Source organism: Euwallacea similis, chromosome 3, assembly GCF_039881205.1.
Source record: "Euwallacea similis isolate ESF13 chromosome 3, ESF131.1, whole genome shotgun sequence".
NCBI lineage: Eukaryota > Metazoa > Arthropoda > Insecta > Coleoptera > Curculionidae > Euwallacea > Euwallacea similis.
Genome location: NC_089611.1, coordinates 5,827,946 through 5,845,899, shown reverse-complemented (window position 1 = coordinate 5,845,899; position 17,954 = coordinate 5,827,946). Strand labels below are relative to the sequence as shown.

The 17,954-nt window shown below is 35.9% G+C and overlaps 1 protein-coding gene across 1 annotated transcript; it reads right to left on the bottom strand.

Moving 5' to 3' along the window:
* Positions 1-464: 464 nt before the first annotated feature.
* Positions 465-15,852, bottom strand: Np (Notopleural). The gene is made up of 10 exons (XM_066406432.1): positions 15,750-15,852; positions 11,671-11,988; positions 11,073-11,612; positions 9,837-10,208; positions 9,574-9,780; positions 9,087-9,518; positions 6,344-6,521; positions 5,522-5,790; positions 823-1,021; positions 465-736 (listed from the first exon to the last, which is right to left on the bottom strand). The coding sequence occupies exons 1-10, from the start codon at positions 15,850-15,852 to the stop codon at positions 619-621; spliced, it is 2,736 nt and encodes a 911-aa protein (XP_066262529.1). The 3' UTR covers positions 465-618.
* Positions 15,853-17,954: the final 2,102 nt, after the last annotated feature.

Sequence of the window (17,954 nt, the reverse complement as noted above, 5' to 3'; positions counted from 1 at the left end):
AACGCTTGATTTTGTGTAAGTTAAAGGAAGGTATTAATGATCAGTACACGGAAATTATTATAAAGGTATTGATGAAATTTACATTGTCCTGAGTATGCAGGTCGTTCTTAAATCAACATATATTAAAATCATAATAATAGAACTATAGATTGATTTGAGATGTTTCTAGAGGAATTTATGGGTTGTGATTTAAATTTGAAATTGAGCATGTTTTTTCTAACAGATTGTCATTTATTGTTTTGGAAATTTCCATTTTTCAATAATGTCAATAATGCAATCAATAATGCAGAGTTATCTTAGTTTCTAACTAATAATATTTACATACAGTTTCACTTAAGTTCAATCTTTACAATAGAGATTACAAGTAATAACAAAAAATAGGGACATTAAGTACAATAAGTACCTACTACCAGGGAACTTTTTCCGTCAAGTTCCATGTTTACTCTTTATCTCGGTAAAGGAGATCAGCTTTCATGTTAATAATTCTTCGCTATCAAGCTTTTTCGAGAAACCTCTGATCTAGTGATTTTCTCATTCGTTTTCTCAAACCATTAATTGAACTAATATCACGATGTAAAATTAAGTCTTTTCTGGTAAAGTTTAGAAACCACATGAATATTAGAATTGTAAAATTTGATTTATCCAGTCCCTAAATTCACTAATTCTAGTGTAAACTCCTGGCTGATTGGGTTCGGCACACCCAATTCCCCATGATATGATGCCCGACAAGAGGAACCTAAAGAACAACAAATAAGTTAAGTGTCTACTTAAGATAAAGTTTCCGATAAAATTTAATGAATTAAGAAAATCATTCGTAAATACCTTTTATCTTCCCTTTGAATGACCATAGGTCCTCCAGAATCTCCTTCGCAGGAATCAAATCCTCCTTTTCTCCATCCTGCACATATGAATATGTGAGGGATATGTTCGATGTACCCTGCTGACCTGTACATTGACTCGCATACAGTATTGTTGATCACTGGTACTGATACTTCCTGGAGGACACTGGGTAGAGGTCCATCTGAAAGATAAGTACCAAATAAATTAGTATATTAAATAAAGCGAATTGAAGAACACGTGGAAAAGAAATGATGCCGGATATTCACGAAAAGCACATGCATTGTAACTATATTGCTAAGTTACCATTTTCTTGAATTGTAACGTGATAAACTTCAAACGTCAAAATTTATTCTTTGATTGTTCACGAATAATACAAAACTTTATAAAATTAGCAGTATTTATACAATAATACAGTGTGTCCTTAGATAGATGTAACAAGAGAACAAATGAACCAACAATTTTTGAATGACGTTTGGGGGCTGAGTCGTGCTTTTTCTAAAACTATGGATTACAAAAAATGTGTTGATTCCGTGATTTATTGGGTATTTTATAAACTAATTTGTAAAAATCATCAGCAATAACGTTTCTTTATTTTTCAAGATACGAATAAAATCTATTATGAAAGTTATTTAGAATGCAATCTGCCATTTCTGTATTAAATTTCAGGAATATAAACGTATTATTTTCCGAAAAAACAAATTTTATTTTGAATCGTACAACAAACACCGCGTAAACATTATAATGAATAATAAATATCAAATTTAACACATCAGATTTATAAACAAACTAGTTAGCAATAGGTGTACCATTTTTTAATAATTATTTATTCCATATAACCACCACCCATACTGGCACATCTTTCGATTCTTCGTCTTAATTGCTTCGAATAAATATATAATTATTACAAAATGGTAAACCTATTGTTAATTGATTTATTTATAGATCCAATTTGTTAAATTTGATATTTATAATTTGTTGTAATGTTTACGCGGTATTGTATGATTCAAATAATTTTTTTCCAAAAATACTTTTACATAGGAATATAAAAGTATCACCTAATAAAAAAATCTAATAATCTAAATAATAAAAGTGCCATCAACGAAGATTGCATTCTAAACAACTCTTTTTAGTCGAATTGCTTCGTATCTTGAAAAATAGACACTTTATTGGTGATGATTTTTACAAAGGCCGTGTAAGGTTAAGGGGTCAATTCGGCCCCCACGGGCGATTGATCTGAAATTTTTACCAATTGTCCCTATCACTCAAAGGACTTACCACATAAAATTTCAACTTCCTAAGTCTCACCATTCAAGGGTAGGACGGGGTTGAGGGTGAAAATTTTAAAACGCCATATCTCGGGAACTATTCATCGTACAGCGTGGGGCAAAATGGTGCGTCCTTCAGTAACCACCTTCTTATTTTCATATACTTATAGATTTATCGGTTGATGCCAAAGGGCCGAAATCTCAAAAAAAAAAAAAAACTTAGGTGATTTTAGAGGAGTTCGCACTTTGGTACACTAACCATTTTTGCACACTGTGTAGAGGGCCTCTCGAAGTATCTACCCACGTTGAATCAGATTTGTACAAAATTCAGTATTTGAGATATAGCGATTCAAAGTATAGGTATACAGGGTTATTCACCCAACCCGTTCATTAGAAATTTACTAGGATCTAAAAGTGATACGAATTTGAAAATTTGGAGTTAAGTTAAGTTCGACATATATATTTTTTTTAAATATTTTCAACTTGCTGTCACTTCCGGTTTAACCGGAAATAGCTGTAACTTGCTTATTTCAAGTGGAACCCCAAGTATATTATTTTATTTTTAGATTCTACATAATATTTTAGGTACATTTTCTGTATGATGTTCTATACTTAGTTCTTACCGTTTTTGAGATATTTGACCTTGAATTAAAAACATGCCTCTGTAATGACCAATTTTAAAATTGCATATCTCTGTAGCTATTAAAGACATAATATCCATATTTTTCAGAATGCCAATACATAGTCTTAGGTTCACTCTTTCACTATTTACATGGCTTAGTATTTTACAGGGTGTCCAAAATTCAGCTCCTGACATTTACATTTTTGAAGTTGCAAAAGTCAGTTTTTTTTTAAATGGGACACCCTATAACTTTAAGCAGTACCAAGTAGAAAATATAATTCTCCATTGAACTGTATTAGGGTTACCTATACCTATTCCAAACCTTTTTCGAAATAATTAAGTTTATCTGAAATTAATAGTAGATATTCATTCTGGTAAATTTTTATTATTTGCGTAGTTGGCCGTGGAAAAAAATAATGACAGTTATTGTACGTTTTTGTTTTTCGGTAGCTGTTAGTAGCAAAATTAAAGTGAAACTTTGAATCAAAATGGAAGAATACACCAATGCTGATATTTTCAATTTTGATGCAAGAATACACAAACGCTGATATTCTCAATTCATGTTGTGTGTCATGTCATGTGATGATTCAAAGTTTCACTTTAATTTTGCTACTAACAGCTACCGAAAAACAAAAACGTACAATAACTGTCATTATTTTTTTCCACGGCCAACTACGCAAATAATAAAAATTTACCAGAATGAATATCTACTATTAATTTCAGATAAACTTAATTATTTCGAAAAAGGTTTGGAATAGGTATAGGTAACCCTAATACAGTTCAATGGAGAATTATATTTTCTACTTGGTACTGCTTAAAGTTATAGGGTGTCCCATTTAAAAAAAAACTGACTTTTGCAACTTCAAAAATGTAAATGTCAGGAGCTGAATTTTGGACACCCTGTAAAATACTAAGCCATGTAAATAGTGAAAGAGTGAACCTAAGACTATGTATTGGCATTCTGAAAAATATGGATATTATGTCTTTAATAGCTACAGAGATATGCAATTTTAAAATTGGTCATTACAGAGGCATGTTTTTAATTCAAGGTCAAATATCTCAAAAACGGTAAGAACTAAGTATAGAACATCATACAGAAAATGTACCTAAAATATTATGTAGAATCTAAAAATAAAATAATATACTTGGGGTTCCACTTGAAATAAGCAAGTTACAGCTATTTCCGGTTAAACCGGAAGTGACAGCAAGTTGAAAATATTTAAAAAAAATATATATGTCGAACTTAACTTAACTCCAAATTTTCAAATTCGTATCACTTTTAGATCCTAGTAAATTTCTAATGAACGGGTTGGGTGAATAACCCTGTATACCTATACTTTGAATCGCTATATCTCAAATACTGAATTTTGTACAAATCTGATTCAACGTGGGTAGATACTTCGAGAGGCCCTCTACACAGTGTGCAAAAATGGTTAGTGTACCAAAGTGCGAACTCCTCTAAAATCACCTAAGTTTTTTTTTTTTTTGAGATTTCGGCCCTTTGGCATCAACCGATAAATCTATAAGTATATGAAAATAAAAAGGTGGTTACTGAAGGACGCACCATTTTGCCCCACGCTGTACGATGAATAGTTCCCGAGATATGGCGTTTTAAAATTTTCACCCTCAACCCCGTCCTACCCTTGAATGGTGAGACTTAGGAAGTTGAAATTTTATGTGGTAAGTCCTTTGAGTGATAGGGACAATTGGTAAAAATTTCAGATCAATCGCCCGTGGGGGCCGAATTGACCCCTTAACCTTACACGGCCTTTGTTTATAAAATACCCTGTGTAACACAGAATCAACTCATTTTTTGTATACCATGGTTTTATCACAAGCAGAACTCAACTTTCAAACGTCATTTAAAAATTCAAAAATTTTTGGTCGATTTGTCCTCTTATTAGATTTATCCTGGGACTCACTATACATATATATTTTTAAAACTCCCGTCCTTAATCACTCTATTAATAACATTGCTTTCACACTGTCAAATTTAATCGATAAGTTTCCTAATAGGAATTGGTGAGTAAATGCAACTTTCGTAGCATTATGCAACTAAAGGTGAAATAAATTTAAAAGATGTCATTTTATCGCCGAGTCAACAAAGATGCACTTAAAGCTTTATCGGTCTATAGTTTAAGCAAATCCAAACGAACGCCCGTCAAGACGATGATATTTGCATGATCAGCACGTGCAGCACTTCCGATTCGCGGAATGGCCAACGAGACGTAAGGAAAAATGAAATTCATTTTGTCGACTATTATTTCATCTTTCTCAATCAGCATTTATTTTATCAACTTTCCCGATATTGAAAAAAAAATCTTCAAAAATTCACTCCTAAATGTTTGTCTGCTTACTTAATTAACACCTTGTGGAGATCGAGCTTAAAACTGGATAAAGCGAAGGTTAATGTTTCTGAGGGCAATTTAAAGACGATACAAACATTCTAATCCACTGAGAGTAACCGCCTAACGAGTTTGGAACGGGTGCGAGCAAGCTTTAAGCATTTACGTAATAATAATACTAGTCCTTAGCGCCATACGTGAGTGTGAGCTTAATATGTTCCTGCAGTAGCCTGTAGGCAAGTAAAATAATTTATAAAAATATAAGCAACTTTTCGATTAAATGTACCAAATTAACTGCTTTAATGCGAAGAGAAAAGAAAGCTTTCCTTGGTAAGGAAACTTGACCAAGAAGATAATATCCATGGAAACGGTAAAATAACTAGACAGTATTAATCAGTGGCGTGGCTTTAGTTGCCCTTAGCCGTTTCTCCAGGAATTAATTAACTTACCTTCGTACAATCGTCCCCAACCAGTGACGTGGGCTGTTCGGCCTACAAAATTTTCATCGCTTTTGGGTACGCATACTGGGATAATGTTGGGTTGGAATTGAACAGGCTCGTAAAATCTTAGAAGGGCTAAATCGTACTCAAAAGTTCTAGGGTCAAATTGAGGGTGTGACGCCACTATCTGGACACGTCTTTCTTCGTGGAGATACGGTTCACCTTCGGTTGACAAGTCGTGCTCACCAAGTCGAAGCAGTAGGTCACTTGGAGGAACACTAAAGGCAGAATAAATAAGTTCAGAAAGGTTAGTGATGAAGGGAATATGAGATAATTAAGTGTGAAATTCAGATAATATTCAGTGTAATACTGAAGTTGTTCCTATATGGTTTCAAAAGCTCCACACCAGAATTTTATCTCTATTACTACTAATTGCTGCATTGAACACATTTAAATCTAATCGCAATATATCGATGGATACATCCGCATGCGAATTTTAATGGCACTTTGGTACTAATAACGCACAAATTTATTGTCCTAAAATATTATGATTTATCTTTTCTACAATTTGCATTGAGGGACTCCTGTTCTTCCATTGTAATGTTGAAAACTTATTATCTGGAAAAATCTTAAACAATTTCATGCTAAAAGAGGTCGTTTTTCTTCATTTTAACATCAAGTTAATTTTTTAAAGTAGGCGGTTATTTGTGATGAATGAGAAATCAAAATTGGCCGAGTTTAAAATATTCCCCTTGCATCCTGATCACAACTTGATACCAGGACACATTTTCGGACCCGAAATTGCAATCCCACTTATAATGCAACACTTACTTGTCGACACAATGCGCAGCGGTGATGGCCCAGTTTTCATTCAATAATGCTGCTCCACATTTATGTAAGTAAGTCGAGGTCCTCCACTGCCTCAAAGAGATTTGCCAAGGCCATTTCCCAAAGCTGGATTTCTCTCCCCCAACAATTCTGGCTTCGGGCCACATACGACGTCCGCATACTGACAAGGGCGAAACATTACTTAAATTAGTTCCAAATTTTTGGGTAATATGTGAAAATATGCGTTTATTCTTCCTCTCATTTCACTGATATCAGAAGCTGGATATTTGTTTGGATTCGGAGATACTCAGAGTCTGGAAAAGGATAAATAAATAAAATGGGAGAGGAGAGAGGGTATTTATGATCGCAATGTATGTAAACACGTATTATGTGTTGACGGGGCATACATTAGCCGGCAAACATATCTTCGGCATGCTAGTCTTGTTAATGGAATTTGACCATTAATCTCAGCAATTTATTTCTCCCCAAGGAAGGTCAAATAAGATTTACTGAAGTTCATCCCGTTCCATTCAGGCCACGTGCCTGAGTGTGCCTTTCCGGTCCTGTGCTCTAATAAACCTTCTTTTTATTACGGGGATTAAATATTTTATGGACTTCCGGATTCCGATAACATTGTTACATTGGGTCCAGAATATGCCAGTATTTATATGTTGCCTAGTTGGCCTTAATACACATATTCCGTTGAAACTCTTCACGGGTCAAATCGATTAGATTTGCTGATTATTAATGTTATAATTAAGTATTTTTGGACATTGTCAATAGGAAGAGCATTGCTTTCAAACAGCTGTCGGCATGGTAATATTTCAAAAGACGACGGAATTTTCTAGAGTAGAATTTAGCCTGCAAATAAGAACCCATCACATCAATATAACTAAATTGAATCGAAATGTATACAAAAAGCCACTCCGAGTCGTAAACGGTAATTTCTCAAGCCATGATGGAAAGCAAACGCTAAACAATTATCTCTGCAATTTCCGACTGGTTAAATCACAGGTTAAAAGTTTTTATTATCCGCAGTAAATTTGAAATTACCTTAACTTTGAGTTTTATAATTTAGAACTATCTCAACTAAGGTATCTAATTTAAGTTGTTGAGCTATGAAACTAAGAAGACAATTAAATTTCTAATTGTTGTTCTTAATCATTATTATTAGAATAAAATAATGTAACAGCAATTGGTCAGAAGTGAGTTCGCCACGACCTTTATTCGAAAAAATAAAAAATAAAAACTTTTTTTTCACAACGTTTTTTTGACGTTTATTTAACATAATTGCCGTTCTGTCTGAGTTGCCAGATGCCGCGGGGGCTTTTTCGAAGAAAAAGGTTTGGGCTTTCTCGCGATATCCGTGTGAAGCTGACTTGATTAGGGGGGCTGAAGCAGCGGCGGAGGAAAGTTGAACAGGTAAATTTCGCTCGACAGAACAACGATACAGGTCGCAAATGGCCATTAATCACGACGAAACTCCGAGAATCGAGAAACATTGGATGGTTTAGAAGCCTCTTGCTGAATCCATGCTATCGTGTGAATATGAAAACAAATTGCAGGTAATGAAATATGCATTATGTCGCACATATCTAGCAATCGATATATCAATATTTCCAGAGATTTGAAACATATTTAGAGTGGAATTTAGCTGGAATCCAGGAATTTTGATCCGTTAGAAAATATCCAATAAAATAAAATTAAATGAATATCCATGATAAAACCCACGCTGAGGTATCATGTCATAAACGGAAATTTCTTGGGCCATGATGGACCGCCCACGCCAAACGATTATTATTTATTACAGAAATTTTCATCTGGCTAACTCGCAACTCGAGGGGGGTACTAAGTATTCATTATCCACAGTAAATTTAAAATTATCTCAACTTTCAACTTTAGCACTTAGAACTGTCCAAACAAAGGTATTCAATTTAAATTGTTCAGGTTAGTTCAGTTCTGGTTAGTTGTGGAGCTGAGAGAAAAATAACCGTTTTACTTCTCATTTGGAGCAAGAATTCCCACAGTTTATCGCTAAATACCGATAATAGTTAACGATCATATAAAGGAGAAGAATATTCTGTTTAAATAAAAGTGCTTTAAAAATAAGTTAATTATACTATAACTACTACGGGTGAAGTCTAATGGGCTTTAAAACCAACAAGGACAGGTGAAATGTAGATCGGACGACCGTGTAGCTCGTACTCTAGATTGACCAGACCTATGTCTTATTGTTGGTAATTTTTATTTCTTTTAGCTAAAGTAACGAGTTTAAATTACCTTGAATAAGGTTGAAGAACTACGTTTTTACAGGGTCTGACTTTAAGTGGATGTGCGAAATTATAGATGAGTTTTTTTATCAATAAACCATCAAAGCATTTGAGGTGCGACTAAAAATTTCGACTTGATCATCGAAGGCTTTTCGTTAACACAAAGACAAAGGCATTAAATGTTCATAATATCAGATAGAATAAAGTCTCTTAAATACAGTCCTGAATATTTGTTTTTTGTTAATTATTATTCTGAACCGTTAACTGTCCGAATGATGACGGATGGGCATGCGAGTTTGGGTATCGCTGTTGTTTTACTAATAGGTAGGTCCTTTTTCTTATTTTGGCTTTTGCAGACTTTAAAGAGGAGATTATTATTATTTCAAGCAATTATATCGTTTTTCTGCAATCTTTCATTATTATGTTATTCGGCACCTATGAAAAACTCAATAGCGGAGCTTTTTACAGATACTTACCATCAGTAAAATCGCTCATATTGATGGGCTTCCCTTCGCTCGTAATTTCAGTGCTAGTACCAAGACTGCTCGTTTCAATTGAAATTGTGGTTCCTGTGACTTCCGTGAACGTTACTGCAGTTGAACCCTCTGTTATGACTGACATTAAGGTGGTCCCATTAATTAGTTCTGCATCTGCCACACTACTTGAGGCAACGGGCGTCATCGTGGTACTCGCAATCGATAACGTAACTTGAGAGGCGGTAGCTGCTGAGGGCGAACCTTGAGATGGCAAGGTAACTAGAGGGATAATAGTTGAAAGAGGATCAATTGATACGGGGGTAGGTGATGAAGTAATGGAGGATGTAGTCTGATTAGTTTCAGATAGCGGGGTAATGGGAGTAACGCTTGGAAGTAATACCCAACCATCAGGAGTGGCTATAGGAACCCAGTCTGCAAGTTAAATTCCCTCTCATTAACCTATAAGAAATCTGGAAGTATTTGGCACCTTCAGTTGTATTTTCCACATATGTTTCGTTAACAAAAGCAGTATGGTTCTTGGTTTCATCAATGATCCAAGTTACTAGACCGTCAGCAGGTTTGGTAGTAGTTCTTGTACTTGAAGCTGGAGATTTAGTTGTCGTCCCACTCGTAGTGGGTTTGGGCGAGCTGGTATCCATAGCAGTAACGCTTGAGCTCCCAATGGAATTTGAACCTTTAAAGAGTAACCTCTTTAGAGAGGAAATTTAAAACTTTTGCACTAAATCATACCTGTGGAGGATATGATGACTGGTTTAGCACTGGTGCTAGTGGCATGGGCGATGCTGGGTTTAATTGTGCTTGAAGCAGGACTACTGGTATTAGCAACAGTCAACAGACCACTGCTTTCAATAACTTCGTTGGTAGCAGGATTAATAGCTCCACTTTCCAAAATTTGAGTTAGGTTTTTCTTTGGAATTGTTGCTTTATTTGGAGGAACAGGTGAAGGTAAAGTCGATGTGAGGTGTGATGCAGCGCTGGTGGTTGATAAAGTAGTTGATGCGCTTGGTTTGGGCGTTGTGGGTCGTTTTGTCAGGAAAACTGGTGGTTTTCTAGTTGGTGTTTTGGTAGTGGTGCTGCTGGGACTAATTGTAGAAGATTTAACTGAAAATAGAAATAGAGTTCACGGCCTTATTAAGCAGTAAAACGCAATATGAAATGTACGTTCATATATTACTATCAAAGCATGTTCGTTCCCTGCCAACAATATTGACTTTCATTATGCAAATGCCAATTCACGCTTAGGGCCACATCGACTAAATTATGGTTTGTCGCAATGCAAATAAGACCGCATCCAGAGGGAGAATGAATGCTTGATAAGAGTTTTTTTCTAAAAATAAATTATTTCACATACGTCTGCCAGCTGGGTATGTAAATTTTTGTGCTCGCTTCTTTTGTGATGAACTGAACCTAACGAGAAGGCTAAAAAATTTACATATATTTCATATTATGTAAAAATATTTATTACATTACTGTTCACATAGGGATACTGTGAATATAAAGTGCTGCAAGTCTCTGCGTCTATAATCCTTCACCAGCAAAAAAGCAATAATTGGCCTTCGATAAAAACCATTAAAAGGCAATAATCGTCTTAAGATCATACAGTATAAGCGATGAGAATTGATATGGTTGCGTCTGGCTCTCCATGAAAAATATTCAGCGATGTAAAGGTACACTATTAAAAGTAATGGATGGCTGATAATCCGGTATGGAATGACAGGAATCGATCACTGTGAGATGTGCTAATCAATCAGCGAGAAATATGTGATTTTTTCTTTTTAAATGGGTTTAAAAGATCGGAGGTATTTTAAATTAAACTCATATTTATTTTATTGGGATTTTGCTATGCTTAACAGCATCTCCGAACTGTGGTTAAAAATTAATTCTGAAAGGAAATTCATATTTTCATATCGAGCGAGTCAGAAGTAAAGTTTGGGTCACTTTCCGAATATTAAAAAATATTCTTACCAGTAGAGGCAGGTCGAGTAACTTTCCTCGTAGGGTGAGTGACTGCAGGTCTTCGAGTACTAACAGTCTTACTAGTGGTACTACTTATGGCAGGTCTTCTTGTGGTAGAACTAAGTTTTGGAGGTTTGCTAGGTTTCTGTGTAGGCTTACTGGCAACTCCCGGCTTAGGAGGTCTGGAACTAGGTCTCTGATATGGCTTTTGAGGTGCAGTTATTGCAGGCCTGGGTTTAGTGGTGGTACTAGGAGATTTGGTTGAGGTTCTCACTGGGACACTTGGATGTTTAGTCGTGGCTGGGCTTGGAGATTTGAATGTAGTAGTCTCCAGCAGGGCCCCGTCGATTATTTGAAATGTTTGCAGTTTTTGAGGTACTGTAGTAAGTTCTGAAGTAGTTGAAGAAATTGTGCCAGTAACTAAGGGGATTTTAACACCATAAGGTTTAGTTACTGGAGGAGGAGATGTTTTGAGAGTAGTTTTTGTTGTCGTTGGAGGACTTCCAGTGGTCGTCATGTTGGGCTTCTTGGTTTGTGCATAAGGTTTACCTGAGCCCTGTATCTGAAATAAAGACAAAATTATCACCAATTAAAACGAATAATCGACTTACCGTAGACGAAATTATCGTCGAGGAAATACTGGTAAAACTAGTTGGAGTGGTGCTAGACAAATTCGTTGTCGTATTGTGCAGTCTTTCAGGCGGTTCCCGACTATCCAGCACAATGTTGGACTCAATGTTATTTCCTAAGGTTTTGATTGGTTCAATATGGCAGCATGAACCAAAATAAAATCTGTCAATGCAAGTACCCAAATGGGTACCATTGGACTTCAGGCAGTCAATGGCGAACATGCAGACCCCACTGAGTGCTGGGTTTTTTCTCGATACGCAGGGAAGGTTCCGTATATTCCTGCCATTGGTTGAAGCTGAAACAGAAACGAGTGTGCTAAATGGAATTTTCCGCTAGCTAAGCAAAGAAGTACGGAATAACGTTAAATTACCATAAGTTCCGGTGCAAAGTTAATTATATTAGCCACGGAAACAAGCCATTAAACCTTTTTATAAGACATTCTCCTGTCTAACTGGACTATGGGACAGGAATTATTACACCGGACTTAGTGAAGAACTACCGTTAAGAATCATTACGCCGATATATTGAGCCTATTGAGAAATGTCGGTATTTTCGGAAATATAAATATTTAGAGCCCAATTAAGGTCGTTCATTAATAAATACATCTCCTTTCGTGAAGATTGTCTCACGTACAGTGTGCGTGATTTAGGCACAAATAATGGAAGCTTTGACTATTTTAACGACAATATATGAGCAATTCGATAATATAATCCTTAAAGACATTGTGATATTTTTGCTAGGGAAGTACCATAGTGATACGTATTACAGGCCTCGCCAGATGTGGTCAAGGCTCAGCGGGTCTTTTGTCTTATTCTCAAGATCTTGAATGTATATCTTTGAGTAAACCAGACCGTCCAGATACTCATGGGTACTAGGGACGACTCTTTAACGGAACTCGAATGTGACAGGAGACAAAGAGACAGTGAAAGTAGCAGCTGCCGGCCCTTTAGAAAGAGAATCAGCGGCTTTGTTGCCCTCTAAGCCTCTGTGACCTGAAGTCCATACCAGAGACAGTCGATTCTTTCCTCGATATGGTTCAACGTTTTTCGGAGATATCATAAATTTTGAATGGTCTCATCAGCACTATCTGTTCTTTCCATTATTTTTCTTTTTGAATTTTAAAAATTTGAAAGCTTCTTCCCATATTAAATTACCGCTAAAGCACGCCACTGAGAAGAATACGAGTAGGTATATTATGTAGGTATTATATAAAACGTAAAATATTTAAGTAGGTCAGGCTCGGCAGGTCCCGTTACCAAACACACTTAACGAGGATCCCGCATATCATCACGCTCATCGTTTAAAATCGAGTGTGACTTTCAAGAACGAGGTATTAATTTAGTACCACTGATTATACCACGAAAGGACTGAGCGCCTATTGTTGGTGGATCATTATGGGATGCTTGGGCCACTTGACCGGACTTTCATTTTCTTTATCTACAGAGCGGCCCAGAATAATTGGACCAGCAAATATCGTAAAATCTCGTAGATATAGAAGAACGGTTTAAATATTAGTGTCATAAGATAGGACCATAGGTTGAATATAATTTTGAACATATGAGGTGGCTCAAAAAGGGTCCACAGCTTCAAATTTTCAACAATATACAGAGTGTGAGTTTTAGTGAAACTCAAACGTTCAAAGTTCCTTAAATTCCATTCTTCACCGCCTTTTAAGCCTTGCCTCTTGAAAAATAGATAGGCAATAAAGCTGCAGATGCAGCCAATCCTTGACACTAATAGTAGTAGTGAGTTCAACATATATTTTATTTACAAATTTAGTTTAAATTCAGCCCGAAATTCAGTACCAGCTCTATGGCTTTTTGTTCAATTCATAATATATGCATCAGTTTGAATGAAACTTTATTACCAACACTTATGCCGTTTAAATTTGTAATGTGTTTACTGAATTTTAACGAACTTCCATTATGATTATTTATTACTCAGCAAAGGATATGCCATGAAAACATGGAACAAATTCAGTTTCCACCGAACCAAGGGTAAAGTGGCTTTACTGCTGACGCATTTTAATTAAAATCGTTCAACATGTAAAATGTCAACGGAATATTGTTTCCCTTCACAGGATCTTTCTCATAAGGATAGCTCCAAGAATTGCCACCCAGGTCGGCTGGCACAGGTCTCCTTAATGTTGCTCCTCCTAGTAGGGGTTGTAGCTGGTACCAGCAGGTGCGTGAAGTATCATTGCATGTCAGTACTCCGCAAATGAGATTAGTTATGAAAAAAGATAACTTGCCTAGAACGCGAATTAAAAACACAATTTCCTGTATGATGGGAATATTTTATCTGTGACATTCTCATTTCCTAAAGGTGATCAAAGCAAATCGATCTCGACTAACGGTACATTCATTCGGACAACGATCGATTTAGCGAAATGATTCATGTACGCTTGTTTCGGATAATAATGCTCTCATTAATAACTCGCGAACAATAAGCGCGAGAAATGGGACGGCTTTATCCACTAGCTTTATCAATAACTCGGGATCTTGACATTCACGAGTCAAAACAAAAAAAAATCCCACAGTAGCCGAATGGTTCCTGAATGGGGTCAGTTCGAGTGACGTCACACCGGTGCAAATTTGTCTTAAAGAATCGGGGTCAAACGTAAGTGTGCCATTGGACAAACAGGCGTTGGCGGTATTCCCAAGAATTTGTGTTGATTACCTTTTTGTTTTCGTCGTTTCTGCTCCTTCATTGAGACGCGGCAGAAAATCAAATTGTGAAGCCCCAGCAGAAAATTGATTTAGTTGCAGATTTTATAACAACGTCGTTAAAAATAAAGTCGTTAAAAATGAATAAAGGGCAAACGATGAAACGAGGTAAAATTGCTTGACGCTTTACCTTGGGAAAGTGACGCTTTTTTATAGGTAAAAAAGTGAAATTGATTAATTGTTTCTTCAGGCTTCACATAGCAGCAATTAGTTCACGTCATACTTTTAGTAATCTTGAACATGAACTCTTACACACTTGATCTTGATATCCTCTTTTGAGATGACCTTTGGGAGTTTTGTTGGGGAAAGGGCTGAACAGATTATGCGCGCCGTACGACGAAATTGAACTTTACATAACTTTATGAAAGTGGGAGTGCTGTAATTTTAATGTAGCGCACTTCTAGAGTTAGAGAGAACAGAAATTTAAGAAATGTAATTTTTTTAAAACTCGCCAGAAAATCTCGTAGTACACTCGTGTGATTAATGCCCTCGTCTGCGACTCGTGCGTCATACTTAAAGCTCAGTATGACTCCTATTGTTCCCTTATATCAAATTATCCAATAAACTCATGCAGATGTAATTCAAAGTGAAGGTCTAGGGCTAGAGGAGGATGTGGAGAAACTTTTCGTAAAATTGTACATAGAGAGAAAAATAATTTTATGAACAAATAAAGAACAAAAATTTTAAAAATCAAAATTTCTTCCCATTCTACCCCCAATAACTCTTTTATTTAGCACGTGAAAAGTCAAAGAAGAGACCTCTTATTCAGGACGTTTATCGGAATAACATCTTTTATGCATTACTTTGATCACTTAAATTCACTGCCTTAGACAAAGTCTTAAAGACAGCATTAAAGAAATTTGTATTATCTAAATGCCAGGGGGTCGTTTATTCAATTTGCTTTTAAAGGAAATTGAACCAATAACCTCTGCTAGATTGAGCAACTTGTTGAAGAAGAACAACGGCTTTAAAGTAATTGTTTCAAGTAAAATGTTGGGGAGTCCAGTTTTCAAGAGAACTTGTGGAATAAAGGAAAGTTCATGCCATAAATGTTTGGTAAGTAGTGAGATGGGAAAGTTTAGCTCAGCTTACAACGTATTTATATGAATTATCTTTGTTTTTATCCCTCATCTATATTTTATGTTTAAATCATCAGCCACTAAATAAAAGGCATCGCAGTTTCGTTATGAACTCATAGTGAAGCAAGTAGGTACGCACGCTTTTGGGGCCAGTACGTGTTTTAAGTAAGAATAAATAATAGACGTGTTATTCCCACTTTTTTGCCTTAAGTGTAATTTGGACGAAAGTGAATAGGAATGATTTAACTCACCTATGTTTGTTGTTATAAACGCAGGCTGCATGTTATAGACCGGCGAAGAACTAGATAAATCCAATATAAAGGTGACTAAAGTTATTAAAGTGGCTGGCAACATCTGAAAATAAAAAATATCTATATCTCGTGAGAGCGCGAACATAGCGTGTGATATACAGGGTGTATCGCAAAAAATAAGCCACCATTGCTGAGTGAACTGATTCGCTGTTACTTAATAATATTGCGTAATAGGTGGTCAGCTTCTCACACTCATATTTACATATATATCTCATTAAAGCAGGAGTCAGACATGGTTTATTGGTACCAGTATGATTATTGGCGCCAAAAAGCTCAAATACACTCATAAAAGTATTAGCGCCAGTCAGCTGGTGCCGACGATGACAGATATTCTTGAGTTGAGAAAGTAAATGTGGTACTGAAGTAAAACTTCAACTTACATCAGGTAATGCCCATCTTAAAACTGCGCTTAAGATACTGCGCAATTGATAAATAAATGACATTTTTATGACACAAAACACATTAAAATGTTCCTTTTACTGCCTAGGCTGTATATACCTTTTTTTTAGCTGTACCTACCTTACCCATTCACAGGACAACTAAGGCAACAAACGAAATTTATTACGCGAAAATGCTATGAACAGTAAATGACTTGTCTTAATAAATATTAAGGCAATAAAACATGTTGATACTTGCAAGTAATTTCTGCTGTGTTTCGTGACACGTTGTCAAATTGCAATGGCCATCGTTACTCGTTAAAGGAGCATTCATGGATGGATCCATCTGTATCACATTTCCTTTTCCCGGCTTGAAGTTGTTAGATTACAATAAAAGTGTGAAAAATATAATCACACTATAATAAATTGCAAATTACTGCCTTAGGTTCATGTCTAATAGGTGGCGATTCCAGTAACGCTGCGGAAGTAAATGTCCTACTTTTTCGCTATCCTAAATAACAGTGATTCGTTTCACAATGTAAAAAAGTAGCAAATTTGTGTTTTCGCCGAGTAAAACCTATAACTTTTTTTACATTCGTCTCGATTAAAATCCGTTTTCATTTAATTCTTGAACTTGATCGTATGTTTGAAATTTCTTACTGCATAGACTACAAAGAACTTTTACTGCCTAGGCAGTAAACGTTTTTATGTTTCAAATTTATAGCGATAGAAAAATTAGTGTCTAAGTAGTAAAAGCGTTACCTTACAGCTGGGGTATTAAAAGTAACACTTTACAGTCTAGTTTTATGAATAAACCGTTTAAAGGCTCTATATGTGGGCACGAGAAATGTTTGAGCACTATTTTATATAATATTATTTAATATTTAGTATTTAAATATCCAGGGTACCCCACGTTTATTCCGTTGCGTTGTTTTAGAAGTCCACCTACTCCTTACTGCCACTACTCTAAAGTTATGAAGGTTAATATACATTCTTAGGGAAAATCTTAGTAATAAGAAATGAGACTTTATGAGGAGACGCAACTGGTACTTAAGAACTCTGTGGCATTGGTCGAACCTGATATTTGAAATTTAATATTTTTAATGGGTGTTCAAACCACTATCGCTATATCGTATTTAATACCGCCTTTAAGCCGATTCCCCTGTTCACGTTACCCTGATATCAACATATCTGTCTGCATTAGCGTTTACTTTGACTTCTTATAATCTTCATAAAATCATCACCTATGGCCTTCATGGTTGCCTCGCTAAATAAGTCTCATCTCAGCCATGAAAAATTGCGATATTTTATTATGTCGAGCAGCTCTGGTTCAAATTGATACTCCCATTGTAATCTTATTCACGAACATATACCCATTAATTCCTTCTGCTGCAATTATTGTTCATCTTATTATCTATTCGACATCAAATCAATTTCCATCCTGCTCCACAGTCCAATAAAGAGGAACTAAGACTAAAGAGACACGACAAAACAACGCCATTATCTCAAGACGATCTTAACGGATGACTTAACATTCAATCACCTGTACCGTTGGGTACCGCAAGTACCGAAGAATTTGGGCACAACTTAATAATTCTTCACCGAAAAACCTGTTACCCAACTATTCGGAGGATTCGTTCGTGTATAATATGTAGGTCAATCGATTTTATAACTTCATCGTGTAGAGGTCAGCAAAGTCCTGAATACTTAAACGGTATGAAATGGTCTTATTTGGATTGCTTTGATGGGTGTGTGCGGAAAAGAGTAA

Excerpts from the sequence above, each read along its gene's own strand:
- Np (XM_066406432.1), bottom strand. The coding sequence starts at position 15,852 with ATGTTGCCAGCCACTTTAATAACTTTAGTCACCTTTATATTGGATTTA. Across the intron at positions 11,989-15,749 it reads GTTTATAACAACAAACATAG|CTTCAACCAATGGCAGGAAT; the intron begins GTGAGTTAAATC and ends TTTCTGTTTCAG. Across the intron at positions 737-822 it reads ATTCAAAGGGAAGATAAAAG|GTTCCTCTTGTCGGGCATCA; the intron begins GTATTTACGAAT and ends GTTGTTCTTTAG.